The 18066-nt window shown below is 36.6% G+C and overlaps 2 protein-coding genes across 2 annotated transcripts; both read right to left on the reverse strand.

Moving 5' to 3' along the window:
• Nucleotides 1–1935: 1935 nt before the first annotated feature.
• Nucleotides 1936–7587, reverse strand: cpa1 (carboxypeptidase A1 (pancreatic)). The gene is made up of 11 exons (XM_052123168.1): nt 7456–7587; nt 6968–7049; nt 6417–6551; nt 6089–6187; nt 5806–5907; nt 3409–3507; nt 3180–3290; nt 2946–3036; nt 2655–2854; nt 2482–2566; nt 1936–2214 (listed from the first exon to the last, which is right to left on the reverse strand). The coding sequence occupies exons 1-11, from the start codon at nt 7518–7520 to the stop codon at nt 2027–2029; spliced, it is 1257 nt and encodes a 418-aa protein (XP_051979128.1). The 5' UTR covers nt 7521–7587; the 3' UTR covers nt 1936–2026.
• A 3396-nt stretch (nt 7588–10983) lies between these two features.
• Nucleotides 10984–15327, reverse strand: cpa5 (carboxypeptidase A5). Its single transcript, XM_052123167.1, has 11 exons — nt 15195–15327; nt 13931–14012; nt 13449–13583; nt 13243–13341; nt 12615–12716; nt 12329–12427; nt 12090–12200; nt 11886–11976; nt 11566–11765; nt 11390–11474; nt 10984–11251 (listed from the first exon to the last, which is right to left on the reverse strand). The coding sequence occupies exons 1-11, from the start codon at nt 15257–15259 to the stop codon at nt 11064–11066; spliced, it is 1257 nt and encodes a 418-aa protein (XP_051979127.1). The 5' UTR covers nt 15260–15327; the 3' UTR covers nt 10984–11063.
• Between the last annotated feature and the right edge of the window lie 2739 nt (nt 15328–18066).

Raw genomic sequence — 18066 nt, forward strand, 5'->3', positions numbered from 1 at the left:
CTAAGGGCTTAGTAACTACTAGTTAGTTTGTAACTAAGTCAGTGCTTAATTAGGTACACCACCTGTTCTTAAGGCAAGACATAACTAGAAGGATGTATGCTCTGCGTAATGTAGTCAAATAATATGATGTTTATCTGTATTGATCCAATAAACAGCCTTTAAATTTTGTGCACAGAAGTGGGTTTTTTATCTCGTTACGGTTTATGGTCAAACCCTTGTTTGCTTATTTCAGCTGTAATAAATGTAATACCCATTAAAATACAATACGTAGGCCTAATAAAAGTAGTTTGATAAATAGTACATTTGTCCTGTGTAAATAACAATATATAGGAACTGTATCTAAAAAAAAAAATAAAAATAAGGGATGATAAATAAATACTAACACAATAGGCTGGGAAAATAGACATTGATTAATTGTAATATCCTATTTTGAATGAAACTACACCGGGCGACGCACCCTGAAAACTGCAACGTTAGATCGGTTCCATGCTGAAGAGCTGCTAAAAAGTTATTTTCTCTCATAAATGTAAACGAGTGTAAATGTCAACATCATACTGTATGTCGAAATGACTGATGCAAAACATGAGCTCGTTGATGTCACAAAATATCAGTCTGCTTTTTATATTCCATCCATTATTACTGGTAGGAGGCTTCCGTAAATATTTTGGACAACTCCCCTTCGCTCTTTTCCATTGGTGAGAACTGAAGCCGCCAGTGTCCCGATATGGCGCTGACATCTTGGGACTTGAGTCGGCGCAGTTGTGATTTTGGGACCAGACCTGCGCAGTAGTGAGCAGGAAGTAAAGCTGCGAAATCAAGGCCCCGCCCTCACTCTCGCTGAATCAATCGCAAGCACACGCCCCTGCACTTTTGACTTATGACGGTGTGAAATAATTAATTATAGAAATTTAGATATTAAATTTAAAGCTCCTCTGTCCTCCGAAGATCCCGAAAAAACTACTTCGCTCAGACAACCGGTCAATCACAGCTGTCAATCATGATGTCACGGCACCGTTTTTATAGCATCAAATAACTAATTAAAAACAAACTTATTTTGAAAACAAACACTTAAAATTACATCAACGTGATAGAAACTACAGTAAATGACAGAAACTATCTTTGGAAAAAAGATATGTGAAGTGTAATTTAATTGTTTAGTTGGTCTCACGTCCCGTTGAATAACATGGGGAGGCGGGGTTTATGACCTATACGAGGACCAGTCACCGGGGGCGATCGAGACGTTTTGGCTTCACTTTTGAGGTCTTGTGCGGCACACTTGCCCGGGGGGAAATTTCATCAAAATGCTGGGGGGGACAATAAATATAACAATTCTCGAGCAATTTTTGAAGGGGACACCAAGGGTTTTTTTGTTGTTGCCCCGTTTGCATTTGTATTATTTTATTTCTTAAACAATTATTTTAAGAATATATCATTATATTATTTACAATAAACATATTTTAATGATATTTTAGGGGGGGGGGGGACAACCCCTGTCCAACAAATAAACAACTTTTAGTCTGAGTCAAAAATATACCTGTTGTATTCTAGTCATTCATTAATGTTAGTGACTGTCTATCTGTGGATATTTCTGGAAGGTGGAACCCTCTTTGCAATGTATCCGATTCACTGACTGTTTTTACTCCATGTGAGTTACGTTTGACAGCAGTCAAGAGGTTGTTAAACAATAATGTTATGATGGACAAAATATTTAAACCGGATTTATAAAGTGCTTTGTAAAGGCAAAATATTCTGAATTGGCAAATGTAAAAATCAAAGATGGTGGTGCGGTGAATATTGTAAAAAAATAAAAAAAATAAATAAAAAAAAAATACTTGAAATGCACACATACATACAGTATATGCCTATATCCCTATGAAAGCAGCTCTAACCCTTTTTATCCTGTTGCCAGTGCAGACAATCTTTCTTAGGCAGAACCTTGTTTACTTCATTTATTTGAATATGGTTATTTCCATTGTTTTCAATCAGATTTGGTGCTTTGATTCATTACAGAAATTCTATTTTATGTTTAATATGGATTGTTCTTGGTGTGCTCCATGATGGCCATCAAGGCCAGCCAGGTCTCCTCAGCAGTGGGGATGATCTGATTGGCAGGCAGCAGGAAACCATAGCGTCCAGTGTCTCTCAGTTCAAAGGTGTAAGAGTACTTGATGCCCTGTTCGTATGTCCAGTCAACAGTGACTCCATCGGCTTGGTCTGAGAAAAGAGAGATTGTTAGTGTTGAGGCCATTGAGCCGTCAATGAGCCATAAAAGTCCAATGTAGAAGACTCAATCACTTGATGAAATAACACAATCAGAAAGGCAGTAAATAAAGGTTAAATTAATTTGTTAGTCCAGAAATTATTGAGAAGTCAGGGAACTTTTGAGCAATTACTTTTAAACCTTGCCTAGAAGCAAAGTGAAGAGGCAATCAATGATTGTAATTTTGAAACAGTACAAAATTAAAGGATAAATCAACTTACAGATGGTGGTAATGATGCTGCCAAATGTGTATCCAGTGTTATACAAAGACTGCAGTTCAGTTATTGCCTTTCTGGCAAGATCATGCTGCAGAGACAATGCCGAATTCATTTTACAATTCTGAACAGAGCTGTTGAAGTACCTAGTATCCTAACAGTACTTTTGACATGCATACCAGTTCTGCCTGGTCTTTGGCAGGAGTGTGTGTGGATCCGTATGGATAGAGGAGCATCTGGGAATAGCTGTGAATGGACAAAAAGGCCTTGAGGTTGCCATGAGATTTCACAAAGTCTACTATGGCCTTGACCTCTGGCTCAGAGTGTGCACTGGGCCCATGGTAGGTCTGAGAGCAGGGATTGCTACTGGCACCAGGCCCTATTCGTGAAAGAGAGCAGTTAGTATATCATCCAAGATCCCAAACCTTACAAGTGCCATAGCAACGAACACAACTGTATTGGCATCTCACCTCCAAAGCTTGAGTCCCAGTTCCTGTTGGGGTCAACTCCTACACAGCTGGAGCCAGGGTTTGGCTTTCTGGTTTTACGCCACATGCGGTCCTACACCAAACAAATTACCATATTCAGAGAAATATTTTATATTTTATGCCTTATTGTTGTTACAAATAGTAGTTTTTTTGTTTGTTTTGTTTTTAAGTGAACATTCATGTAGAGTTTTCCAGGTATCAGACTCAGAAACTCACAGAGGTGTGGGTGTAGTCAAAGCCGTCAGGGTTGGTGACAATTTCCAAGAAGATATCATAATTGTTAATGATGTCGGTAAGGACGGGGTCACGTCCATAGTCATTAACAATCTATGCAACAAAGAACACAGGCTAATTCTACATAGCAATACCAACAAATGTGTTTTCTTCAGTCTTAAAATGCATGTAGAGTAGATCGTTTTTGTTGACAGAGAATATAGATCTCAACCTTCTTTGCAAACCAGATTCCACTGGCCTGGGTGACCCATTCTCTTGAGTGGATTCCAGTGTCAATCCAGACGCCTGGACGGTTCGCTCCAGTGCTGAACTGAGTGAGAGAACATAAGGTCATATGACCTTTAATTCTTATGAGATGCAGTTATAATATATTGGTTACATCCCAGTTTGCATACCTTTACTAGAGTCAAAATATATGTACTGCACTGAAAATTGTAGCATAAGAGGTAATGAGCAAGATTTGTAAAAAGAAAAAAAAAGGAAGAATGCTTTGCAAATCTACCAGAAACAGGTTTCCTCCCTAGAATTTTTTGGATTTAAAGCATTATTATTTAGGACATGTAATCTTAATCAAATTGGGATTCACTCATTCACATCATTAAGTCACACTGAAAAAAAAAAAAGTACAATAAAATTTGAATTTGTTCCCTGTATTTGACATGAAATGACAGGACATTTTTATTAAGATGACAAGAATAAACTGTTTATCGAAATGTGTCACGTGATTTAACAAAAAAATACTGTATAAATGGAATACATTTACCAGCTTTTAAATGACAATTTTAACATTTACAAACATTTTAACATTGAGGAATTTTTGCCTGTCCATCTTTAGATTAAATTAATTGTACCTTTTGTGTTGTCTTTGTGATTTTTGGAGCTTAGGTTTTGGTCCCCATACACTTGCATTGAATTAACCTACAGAGCTGAGATATTCTTCTAAAAATGTTCATTTGTGTTCAGCAGAAGAAAGTAAGTCATACACGTCTGGGATGGATTAAGAGTGAGTAAATTATGAGAGAATTTTCATTTTTGGGGAACTATCCCAAAGAAAAAAATGTATTTAAAAAATAACAAAAACAAAGCTTTTGTCTTCCATGGAAGAAATAAAGTCATACAAGTCTGGGACAAGTGATTAAATATTGACATACATTTTGTGTGAACTATTCTTTTATGTAGGTGCAGATTTTGAAAAAATGTTCTTTAATTTTGCCACTTTTTTATATTTCTGCATTTCAGGGCTGAAGATTCAGAAGAGCAAAAATGTTGGATATTCAAAAGTTGCCGTGTTAACAGCGGTCAGAGAACTCACAGATGCTGCAGTTCACTACAATCTGGCTAGAAATGTCATTGTTCTTGAAAGTGAAGTCATCACCCACCTTCCCAGGCTTTTCAGATTTCTTTTTACATTTGGACTGATTTATGCATTGGATCTGAGTTACCCAAAAGACAGGTGGCATTATAAGGTTTTAACGTTTTTAACGTGCCTTATGTTTTGTCAATAATTGTACCTTGTCTTTATATTAAATAAGTTGCAATATTTTCACATTTAAATTAAGGAAACTTTACAGTTACAAAACATTTTAAGTAATACTACTAGCACATTTCAAGTCACCTAAAATTATATAGTTGAATTATTAAGTTAACGTGGCTTTAAAAAATAAGGTAATACAAAGCATATTCATGATTTCAAAAACATGTATAAGTTATATAAATATAATAAGTTTGCAGAACTTAACATTTTTAGTTGTGGTTAATTAAAATAAACATTAGAAATTGCATAAATGCTGCAAAAAATGTCATTATTTCAGTTATTTTAAAGTATTATGCCACATCTTGCTGCTTCAATAAGATAATTCGTTTTTTGCAGTTTACATTTTTTAAATGAAGAATGACACAATGCAAAATTACAGTTAACCTACATTTAGAGAAAGAAAGTGTATTTATTTTGACAGTTTATTAATGTATTTGAATGCAAAACATTTTGACAGGTTTTGCCAGTTAATTTATACCTGGGCTTTTGCAAAGTAAAATTACATTTGTGTGTGTGTGTGTGTGTGTGTGTGTGTGTGTGTGTGTGTGTGTGTGTGTGTGTGTGTGTGTGTGTGTGTGTGTTATATATAAATGGTCTTAGATTTACAGTACTTTTTTTAATAGTAATTATCTGTACTTAAGCTTTTCTTTATCATTCTTTTATAGATGATTATTATTATTAAATACAGTGTTTTAGAGGTGTATGACTCTATTCTAACTATTAATACATCTTAAAAGTAAAATATTTTATGGAATTATAGGGAGATTTCTTGTAGAATTACAGTAATAGATTTAATTGTGATAACGCTAATTACTGTTTTTTTTTTTTTTTTTTTTTTCAGTTTATCTATGTTTTTAATCAGACTTTCTGGCACCCCAGAAAATGTAAAAATTACACTTTTTTTCTTCAGTGCATGGCATATACTGTATAATAAATACATTTAAAGTTTAATTATTTAATAGCATACAGTATATCATGGTCTGTGGTTGCCTAATTCTAAAATGTGTGGCCTGGTAAGTAAAACAAGCAAGTTTAAAAAATATCATAATACTAATATTTACGTTTGTGACCTACCTTCAGGACATTCAAGGCACGACCCTCATAGCTCTGACCGATCACAATTTTGCTAACCAGATCACTGTTCTCCGCCACAAGCATATCCATGAATGAGTAAATCTGAAAACAGTGTGGTGATAACCAATTGATTAAGCATAGTTTTTGTAAAAAAAAAGAAAAACAGTTGTGTTAGCACACAAAGTGTTGAGCTTCATAAAAAACATGACTACTAAACACTTAAACTGTAATTCATTTAGTAGCCTACTGTAAAATCCAAGAGGTTACAATGTGGATCACTCACAGTGTTTAGGTCATGGTAGTTGGCGTAGTCAAACTCATCTGTAGTTCTTGGAATGGGATGAGATTTCAACATCTGATGTTGCTCATCATCCAACAAAGCCTTATAGTACAATAAAAGATATAGTTAACAGTTTGGCAGGCCTGGATGAACAAGCTCCTCCCAAATTTACGTTTGAAACTTCGAGGTATTTTATTACGTTTGTGTGATTCTGGTTTGACTTTTGTCTAAACTCTATGGTGATTGCATGATTGTGACAATCAAAGGTTAAGTTATTCATATCCATATAATTCATAGTACATTTTCTTGCAAAGTTTTGAAATAGTCCTACCTGTACATCCTCAATCATGACAAAATACTCAATATGATTGTATGCCAGGAAAGCTCTGACTGCCTGGAGACTGTTGAAGGGAACATGAACATCCACAGGCAGGGACTCACGAATGGGCTCCCTCCAGAAGTCCATCTGAACATAGGGGCAGGATTGGGAGGGTTACTTTTGAAATGTATTCCACTACAGATTACAGAATACATGCTGCAAAATGTAATTTGTAACATATTCCATTAGATTACTCAAGGTCAGTAACATATTCTAAATACGTTGGATTACTTCATCAGCACTGGTAGATTCTTGTTTTGACTATAAAATCTCTGTTAAACATGATAAATTACATTCTCTGAAAAACCTAAATATCTTATGCTGTGTTGTTTCTAAAACAAGATTAATCAAATTTATCTTGTTTTAAGGATTTTTTGATATTTTTATGATAACACTTTATATTACTGAATGATTAAATTTTTCAAATAAATAATAGTAATGTTCAAGTAACTTTATTCCAGTAGATTTTAAACAATCATGTCTGGACTTGACATGGGACTTACCCTGAGATGTACTTGTTGAGAGAGCTCCTTCAGGAGAGTGATTTGTGCCTCATCTTTTGCTGTAATCCGAAGAACCTGGTGTCTGCAGCGATATTAACACTATCTTTAATAAAATTACCCAGAAATCACACAGTGCTTTCCACAGGATTGTGCAGGTGTTGTGGTTTGTGCAGCACTGTACACATTGCTTGCATTGAGCGGCCGAAATTGCAAATGAGGAGGGACAACTAAAAGATCATTTGACAAGATTTTTTTAAATATAAGACTGAATAAAATAAATACAATATTGCTCTCCTTTAGTTTTATTATGCCTATGATTACCCTTCCACCACTGAAACACGGACGAGTGCTTTAATCTATTAAGTGTGTTTTCACTGCTGTTTCTGTTCGCTTTCAGTCCATTATCTTGTACAACAAAAGTAACAGTAACTGAGAAAGCGATTACTCTATTTGGACATTGCAATGAAAATCATGATTTGTGATCTCACCCCTCAAAAGTCTCTTTTCCAAACACGGCCACAAACAGAGCAGTTAGAACCAGTAGCCCCTTCATTTTGCTTCTTGGACTAGTTTATGACAGTAAGAGACACCCTTTATACACTATTATGGTGATTATGCATTTGTAGGGGTGGCGAAAAAAGGGTCAGGCAAACCTGCTGTTTTGGTTCCCACAACCTTTTTAAATCCTGATTTAGAGCTACAGGGATGAGAAAATCACACCTGTTTTCTTGCCTGTTACTTAATGTAGCAACTTATATTGACAAGAAAAGTTGTTGCTGTATTTATTATTTGAAGTCCTTGTACTTTGGTTTGCTGTCGATTATCTGGTCCACACTTTGCCTCAAGTTCAACCCATAACTACCATCTTTCTTTGTGACTGAAATGTTTTAAAATGTAGATCACATGTACCCCCTCCTCTCCATATTCATAATTATTTTAAACCTACATTATACGAAGCTGTAACATGCATTTATTGGTATTGGTGTTGTAATTTTTTTTCCCCACAATATGTTAAAGAATTATTTACATTTTATTTTAGTCATATATCCCCCTTGAATATATATATATATATATATATATATATATATATATATATATACATTAGGATCCTTCAGAAGCATAGAATGCAGAGCAACAGGTGCCACACACACAACACAAAGAAACAACAAAAAGTTTGACGAACTTTCCACAATTTACACTTAACACAATGGAATATGAATAATGGGAACTATCCTGCTTTCTCCTTTTTTCGGAACACACAACAGCCATTATAGATGTGTAATTTTGGTATCCGTGTTAGGTAAGGTGATCAGATCGTGAAATTTTTACTTTTAGTTTTTAGTTTCAAATAAATCCACATTTTTTTAACTGTTGAGGAAGTTTTGAGAGTTACAGTATGTATCTTCCCCTTTTCTTCCCAATCTTGAATGCCCAATTCCAAAAGCACTCTACGTCCTCATGGTGGCGTAGAGGGCGGTAATCAGTTACTGTATGTTTTCATAGTAGCCTATATCAAGCTACTTCATCTTAAAAGACTAATAATAAAGACTTCAGCTCATCATTCAACACCATAGTGCCCTGCAAGCTTTATGTGAAACTCCGGTCTCTGGCTGTGCAGCTGAATCCTGGACTTCCTGTCAAGCAGACGCCAGGTGTTTAGAATGGGCAGCAACATCCCCTCATCACTGAACTTCAATATTTGTAGCCCTGTTTTCAGCCCACTCCTGTATTCCCTGTGCACATATGACTGTGTGGCAACACATAGCTCCAATGCCATCATGGTAGTTGTTCTGATCACTGACAATGATGAAACAGCCTAGATGAGGTACACACTCTGACATGCTGGTGTCAGGAGAACAATTTCTCCCTCAACGTAAGACCAAGGAGCTTGTGGTGGACTTCAGGAGAAAAGACAGAGAACACAGCCCCATCACCATCAATGGAGCACCGGTGGAGAGAGTCAGCAGCTTCAAGTTCCTTGGTGTCCACATCACTGAGGAACTCATATGGTCAGTCCACACTGAAGCCATTGTGAAGAAGGTTCACCAGTGCCTCTTCTTCCTGAGACGGCTAATGAAGTTTTGAATGAACCACCACATCCTCACATGGTTCTACACCAGCACTGTAGAGAGCATCTTGACTGGCTGCATCACTGCCTGGTACATTAATAGCACCGCCCTCAACCGCAAAGCCCAGCAAAGGGTGGTGTGAACTGCCAGACAAATCATTGGAGATGAGCTTCCCTCCCTCCAGAACATGTATACCAGGGGGTGTGTGAAAAAAGCTCGGAGGATCATCAGAGACTCAAGCCACCCGAGCCATGGGCTGCTCTCACTGCTACCTTCAGGCAGGTGGTATCGCAGCATCAGGACACGCATCAGCCGACTTCATGACAGCTTCTTCCCCAAGCAATCAGACTTTTGAACTCTTGATCACTCATGATACATATATCTGCACCGCACTTTATTAGCCTCGGATTGGACTCACATTTTATACTTCTCTTTATAACACACTGGCAACTGACTATCAACTGAATGTCAACACAACACAACTGCACAACAGTTAGTTCCGGTCCTCAAATCTGATTGGATGAGAGACGTTCCATGAGTACTGATGGTCTCACACCATCAGCACTCTGACACTTCTCTGTGTGTATCACTCCACTTGTGATCGTGCCATTCTAAACTAAAGTGATGAGCAGTGCAGATGTGTTAAGAGCTACGGTTTACTCTTTTTTTTTTTTTTTTTTTACATGTTTTTTTGTGTTACATTATATGTGTTAGCCAGCATGTTGTGGCAAAAGATAACTTTTATGTGTAAAATGAGCCAGTTAGGTGACGTGAAGTGAATCCGCGTAAGCCAGTGTTTACATACAGCACTCAATGATCGCTTGTATAACTACTACACTACTAAAGCTAGGAAATAGCTTTAAATGGCATTAAAAAAAAAACAACTTCAGCATTTGGCTCATCACAGCTGAGAGACACATCACAATTATTAATTACACAAACTGAAGGCGTTTACCACTTATCAGACTTTCCATATTGGAGTGGGCACACTGTTTAAAATGGTGGAAGACATTGCGGTTTCTATAGTTAAAGACTCTTGTGCACCAGCTACCTTGAAATAGGGAGAAATACCCCTGCTTGGACAGCTACTTTTCCACTGAGAAAGTTGATCTTCAGAAAGCTGACAGCATCTCTGCTTTGGTATGGCAACAGATGATCGCACACGCTCCGTCGCTCTCTCTCTCTCTCTCTCTCTCTTTCTCTCTCTCTCTCACTCTCTCTCTCACACACACACACACACATCCATCCATCCTTGTTTATCCAATAACTTATTAGAAACAGAATAAGCCATGATACTATTTCTGAAGTGACATTTTCGAATTGCTAACGAATGCTTGGACGCATCATTTGGTTTGAACCAGCAACGGCAGATTCTGATCCGCCACGTAATAAAGTAGTTCCATGCACAAATGCGTTTTTGTGACCGTACACAGTTTATCCTAATTTTTTTAAATTGACTTGTTCTTTGAACTGTTGTTTATAAGCAATATGGCCCTAAATCAGCACTGCTGTGATTACCTATGGCACTCGGCCTGCGGCCAAATCAAAGCAGTGCTGATGTAGGGCCATATCGCACACTTGCTCTTGTGATATTGCTTAAGTATAAAGTCTTCTTATTTTGTGTATACTGTATATTGTAAATTATTAGGTGTATATTGTATATTGTGTTGTGTAACAAGATGTGTAAACTGTGTTATGTGTAAATTATTTTTATAGTAATGTCATACTGCTGTGTTGCATGGAACTGCACCTAAGATTTTCACCCACTGTTGCACTTGTGATATGGTTGAGTGACAATAAAGGGATTTGATTTGATTGTGAATATAATGTAATCTATATAGTATTTTCAAGCAAATTCATTAGTATGCATGTTTACAACTATTGTCACATATCTCAAACATATTGTATATTTCAATTTTTACTTAATTTATTTTAATACAACATTCATCAGACTGTGGTTCTTTTTTTTATTTTGTATTCATATTCTTTCATACACTTTGACTCACTGGTGAAATTCAATTTTATGTTTAATATGGATTGTTCTTGGTGTGCTCCATGATGGCCATCAAGGCCAGCCAGGTCTCCTCAGCAGTGGGGACGATCTGATTGGCAGGCAGGATAAAACCATAGCGGCCAGTGTCTCTCAGCTCAAAGGTGTAGGAATATTTGATGCCCTGTTCGTATGTCCAGTCGATAGTGCCTCCACTGGCTTGGTCTGATAACAGAGAGATGGTTAGCGCTGAGAATAATTCATATTTGAGCCATAGTAGATCAGGTGCAAGTAATTTTTTTAGCCCAGAAATTTGTTAATAGAGCCAATACATTGGTTTTGTATGAATCTTGTTGAACTTACAGATTGTGGTAATGATGCTGCCATATGTGTAGCGAGTATTATACAAAGACTGCAGTTCAGTGATAGCCTTCCTGGCAAGTTCATGCTGAAGAGACGATATTGAATTAATTGTAAAGATTCTCCAATCCAAATCCAAGTAAAAATGATCTAGAATAGTGTCTTTATGACATGCATACCAGTTCTGCCTGGTCTTTGGCAGGAGTGTGAGTGTATCCGTATGGATAGAGGAGCATCTGGGAATAGCTGTGAATGGACACGAAGGACTTGAGGTTGCCATGAGATTTCACAAAGTCTACAATGGCCTTGACCTCTGGCTCAGAGTGAGCACTAGGTCCACGGTAGGTCTCGGTGCAAGGACTGCTGCTGGAACCTGCCCCTGTAAATTAAAGACACAGCAAAGAAAGTATTACATTCCATTTGAATCACCAAAACACAGTGCAACCTCTCATCTTCTAAGTGCCTTAGAAATTCATCTGCTTTTGCAAAAGTACCTCACCTCCAAAGCCAGCATCCCAGTTCCTGTTGGGGTCAACTCCAACACAGCTGGAGCCAGGGTTTGGCTTTCTGGTTTTACGCCACATACGGTCCTAAACCAAACGAACAACCACATGCCACAATTAAAGTGTAGCCAGGGACATATTCTCATAATAATGAATTGTTCTATTAAACTGAATGTGCATGCAAGGTCTCTAAAACTCACTTTAGTCTGGGTGTGTTGGTAGCCGTCAGGGTTGGTTACAATCTCCAAGTAAATATCGTAATTGTTAAGAATGTCGGTAAGGGCAGGGTCACGTCCATAGTCGGTCACAATCTGCACAACAAAAACATGTTTTTTGGTCAATTGCTTTTTCTTTGAAGCAACAACAAATCTGTTCACTTCAATTATAAAAAGTATATTGAGTAGTTTGTATTTGCTGACAGAAGCATGAATTAACTAACCTTCTTGGCAAACCAGACTCCACTGGCCTGGGTGACCCATTCTCTGGAGTGGATGCCAGTGTCAAGCCACATACCAGGATGGTTCGCTCCAGTGCTGAACTAAATGGGACAACATGAGCTCATTATGAACAAATGGAAATATTGACCTTTCCTGAAGTATAATTAATTATATGCACTTCCAAATCATTTGCATTTTAAATATTGTTATCATTGAGTATCTGGCCTTGTAAAAGTATAGAAGTTTAATGAATATCTGACGTGACTAATATTTAAGTTTGTAACCTACCCTCAGGACGTTCAAGGGGCGACCCTCATAGCTCTGACCGATCACAATTTTGCTAACCAGATCACTGTTCTCTGCCACAAGCATATCCATGAATGAGTAAATCTGAAAACAATGTGGTGATGACCAAATTATTGATTATGTTTTGTGTAAAAAGTGTTAAAAGATACAAAAAGACATTCTTTTTCTTCTTTCGGCTGCTCCCGTTAGGGGTTGCCACAGCGGACCATCCGTGATCCACATATTTGGCTTGGTACAGGTTTTACTCCGGATGCCCTTCCTGACGCAACCCCCAGTGGCTGGGGGACTCTCACTCACACCTAGGGGGCAATTCAGAGTCTCCATTTCACTTAACCTGCATGTTTTTGGACTTGTGTGGGGGAAACCTGAACACCCGAATTAAACCCACATGAACATGGGGAGAACATGGAAACTCCACATAGGCCCAGTTGAGCTGGGACCTTCATGCTGTGAGGCGAAAGTGCTAACCACTGAGCCACTGTGCCGCTTACATACAAAAAGACATTTAAATTCATACAAATTAACACATACATACTGTACATCATATAGTGCTTTTTGAGTTCAATGTCTAGCAATGCTATTGTGTAAATTAAAGTGGTACACCACTCACAGTGTTCAGGTCATGGTAGTTGGTGTAGTCAAAATCATCTGTGGTTCTTGGAAGAACATGAGATTTCATCATCTGTCGTTGCTCCTCATCCAACAAATTCTAAAGGTACAAGAAGGAGAACAATGCCATCAAAAAAATGGAGACGAGTTCAAGTTAAGTTTATAAATTCTGATTGTTTTTCAGGTACATCTTTAAAATATTCCCACCTGAACATCCTCAATCATGACACGATACTCTATGTGATTGTATGCCAGGAAAGCTCTGACAGCCTGGAGACTGTTGAAGGGGACACGAACATCAATGGGCAGAGACTCACGAATGGGCTCCAACCAGAAATCCATCTGAAGGAAAAAACATGCAGAGTTTTTACAATTATTATTATTATTTGATCAATTTTAATGGGTTAATAAAAAAGTGTTTGTGACTTGTCTTTTTGGACTATGGTTTATTTTTAGAATGTCTGCCAAATATGAAGTTCACAGTTTCAAATGTGTATACCTAATGCATAGGAGAAAGATGGAAAGTGGATTTGTGTGGCTTAATGTCTGTAAAGAATGTTCATGTAAGTTGAAGCTTTAGGTTAGACATCATGATCAAAATGTAGTTTGAGTAGCTCTCAACTTGTATACATTCAATACATTAGCATTAATTCCTAAGATACCTAGTACTATTTATTCCTTCAACTAACCCCAAGATGTCCTTGTTCAGAGAGCTCCTTCAGGAGAGTGATCTGAGCCTCATTATTTGCAGTGATACGAAGAACCTGGTGTCTGGAAAGACATCAACACAATCTTTTAGAATGTCATCCCAGGATTACTCACCAGGTTGTTATGATGACATGATCTTTGGCTTTAGAAATAGTATGCTGCATTAGTTTCCAGTAAGTTGCATGTTAAAGAGGAGTCAATAATCAATTGGAAAGTTGCAGTTTGCTTCTTCGGTTTGACTCCAGTGTATTCCAGCAGTCACTATATAATATTTCTTACGTAAACATGTTAAGACAGATTCCTATATTAACCAAAAATTGGAATTGATTCAGCTAATGTAAAATATAACAGAGTTTCTGTGAAATATGTGGCCTTGTCAATAATTATATCAACTTCTGGTGCATTTGAGAGGTTGGAGGTCAACTGAAGACAAAATCAATTAATTTGCCTCTCAAAAGCCTTTTTTTGCCAATCACAGCCACAAATAAAAAAGTTTGCAAATAAAACATTTCAATCATTATCCCTTAATCTTGCAACATGAACAATAAACATTATGTGCAACCCTTTATGTTCTATGAATGTGGATGGGACCGAGATGAAACTTTCCTCCCTTTTGCCTAAACACAGTAAAAAACTGACAGCTTCCAACCTGATACACAAATGTCCTGTAAATATCATGTTTTTGCCCTCTTTTGGTGCATAAGTATGCAGAATTGTTTGTCCTACCCTGACCAGAGCATTTCTTTTATTCCAGTCCAGTTTTTATTTTATTATCATAATTTTGTTTTTTTTAAAGAAACCCATTTCACTTGTCTCAGACAGTTTGGTGTATACGGTTACACTGCAAAAATTATTAAAATATCTGAACATACTGAAATGAAGATAAATTGACTTGAGACGCAAAATTGCATAATATACAACAATTAATTGGAAAATTAAATACTTGGAAAATGAATTGCCGATTTGGCCATTTTTTTCTTGTTTTAAGCATCAATATAATATTATTTAGTGAAGTTTGTGCTTAACAATAAAAAAAAAAGTTTTATTATAAAGAATATCTAAAAATGTAATTAAATAAATAAACACTATACGTATATTCTCTGTAATATTACATTATTATTATTATTATTATTACTTAAATTGGCTTCTTTAGTTAATCTGTCTTGTTTTACTTATTTATAAGACAAAACTATTCATTAAGAAAATATTTTTTTGCAATGCTGAAAACATGATTTAATGACTCACCCCTCAAAGGTTTCTTTGCCAAAAACGGCAACAAACAGAGCAGTTAGAACCAGTAGCCCCCTCATCTTGCTGCATGGAGTAGAACTTTTCACAGTTAGCACCACCCTTTATATACTACAGTCACGCGTGGTTATGACCTTGTTGTTAGCACTAACAGAGACAGGCAAGCCTGCTGCTTCTGTTCCCACAACCTTATACAATTCTAATGTTGGATTAAATGCACTGAGAGCAATGCAGCTGTTTTCCTCTTACTTACAAAAGCAACTCAAGAACAGAAATGTATTTACTGTTTTAGGTCATTGCTTCTGTGTCTATTGAGGAAATAGTCTGCAAATTCTATATTAACATTAATGCAAGCTGTTTACCATATGTCACTTTCACAGTCCTAATGATGCAGTCCTGATGATAAAACAGAGCTAAAAATAGAAATGATTGCTTTTTATCAACTAAGTGAGCTAAGGGATAATTCCACCCAAATTATGTGACAAAATAGACTTATTGTCATGTACTTATTTATTTTTTATTATTATTAAATTTCTTGTGATTCACTGACTGTTGTGTTGACTAAACTGCACATTCAAGTGTCTAGTACAGTTCTCCTCATGTGCAACCCAAAGTTTGTTATGTTTTATTATAAGTCTGAATAAAGATGCATTTTATCTAAGACCAATTCTCTGGAGTGGATGTGAGTGCAGTGCTGAACTGAGTGGGAAAATTGGAATCAGAAACCATACCAAACACATTTCATCTGAACCATGTTATTGCACAATAAAACCTCATCAAGGTTCTTTGAAAGGGCTTTGACACTGAAAAGACAGAGGCTGAGTTTTATGTAGAAAATGCAAACTAATTCAAATTCTCAGGTTATGGTACTGTATGCCATATACATTGGTAGTTCTCACAATGGCACAAGATTTCAACCTTTGACATTGTTCTTAATCCACTGACATTTTTTTGAAAAATAAGAAAACATCAGCAAAAAGATGTCAACAAAATGATTTTAACTCCACATTGTTTAATTATCCTCACTAGAATTTTATAGATGTACATATGACAGAGAAGATTCAATCGACACGTAATTATTACTCTGAAATCATATGACTCTTGTATGATTTTGGAAAGACTGTTGTTGTTGTTGTTGTTGTTGTTGTTAGAATTGTTGGAGACATTTGATATATTCTATGATGGTTATGACCTTGAGGTTCAATCTCACAACCTCTACAACATGCTGCTGGAGTTTGATGGATGAGAATAATGCAGCTGTTCTTCCTATATGTAACTTTAGTAATGAAAGGTATATTGTCAAAACAATGTCTTGCTGTACTTTTTTTTATTATTTTCTTGTACTATGTCTACAGTGTGAATCTATTGAGAGCTAAACTGTAAATTCAAGGGTCTGGTAAACAGTTTGACAGGGGGTGTTAATAATATCTTGACTCCAAATGAAAACTTTCTTTCCGTTATGCATTCATTGGTAATATTAAACACATTTTTGGGAATGCAATTTAGTCAATACACAGATTTTTAATGAAAAGTGTAATTTGTCATCAATCATAAATTCACTCTAAATTCACTTTACAGACTTGTTTGAAGAAATAGTTTGAAAATCAAGTTATAGTTATAATAGGCATAATATTTCACCAATACTGAATGTAGGTTCAAACATACAGTGCACATCATCACCATTTAGCCCTTAAAGGAATAGTTAACCCCAAAATGAACATTCTCTCATCATTTACTTAACCTTATGCCATCCCAGATGTGTATGACATTCTTTCTTCTGCAGAAGACAAATGAAGATTTTTAGAAGAATATCTCAGTTCTGTATGTTAATAAAATGCAAATCAACAAGGTCCAAATCCTTGAAGCTCAAAAAACATATAAAGACAACATAAAAGTAATCCATGCGACTCCAGTGGTTAAATCCATGTCTTCGGGATTTATATAAAAGGTGTAATTGAGAGAGAGAAAAAAATTTGTTTTAATCCCCTTTTCTCCCAATATGGAATGCCCAATTCCCACCACTTAGTAGGTCCTCATGGTGGCGTAGTGACTTGCCTCAATCAGGGTGGCGGAGGACAAGTCTCAGTTGCCTCCGCTTCTGAGACAGTCAATCCGCGCATCTTATCATGAGACTCTTGTGCATGACACCACAGAGACTCACAACATGTGGAGGCTCATGCTACTCTCCGCGATCCACGCACAATTTACCACACACACCACTGAGAGCAAGAACCCCTAATTGCGACCACGAGGAGGCCAATTTTATATACTGCTCTCACAGTTTAAGTGATTACGCTACAGACATTGATTTGGATTATTTTCTTACATATCAATACATCTGCTTGGATTAGTCTTTTAATAAACCTTTGCAAATGGATTCTCAACCTGCTCACGTCTCACATATGTTACATTAAATGTTTTAGTTTTTCTTCATTTCTTTCTTTTTGCATATCACCATATGCATATAGCTTCTGAAGATATGGAATTAACCAAGTTAGTCATATGGATTTTATTTATGCTGCTTTCATGCTCTTTTTTTTTTAATGTTTTGTTTTGAGCTTCAAAGTTTTGGACCCTGTTGAATTGCATTGGACCCACAGAGCTGAGATATTCTTTTTAAAATCTCAGTTTGTGTTCAGCAGAATAAAGAAAGTCATACACATGTGGGATCACATGAAAGTGAGTAAATAATGAGAGAATTCTTATTTTGGGTGAACTATCCCTTCAAGAAAGGCACGTAACCACAGGCTGCTTTAGGGAGATTGTCCTTGTACAGTAAAAACTTTTGCAACCATGTTGAAATAACAGATCTAAATAAAGAAATGTCCTGCTTTTTATTGATTGAGCAATACCTCCATCTAAGATAAGA

This window comes from Xyrauchen texanus, chromosome 49 (genome assembly GCF_025860055.1).
Source record: "Xyrauchen texanus isolate HMW12.3.18 chromosome 49, RBS_HiC_50CHRs, whole genome shotgun sequence".
In the NCBI taxonomy this organism is placed as follows: Eukaryota; Metazoa; Chordata; class Actinopteri; order Cypriniformes; family Catostomidae; genus Xyrauchen; species Xyrauchen texanus.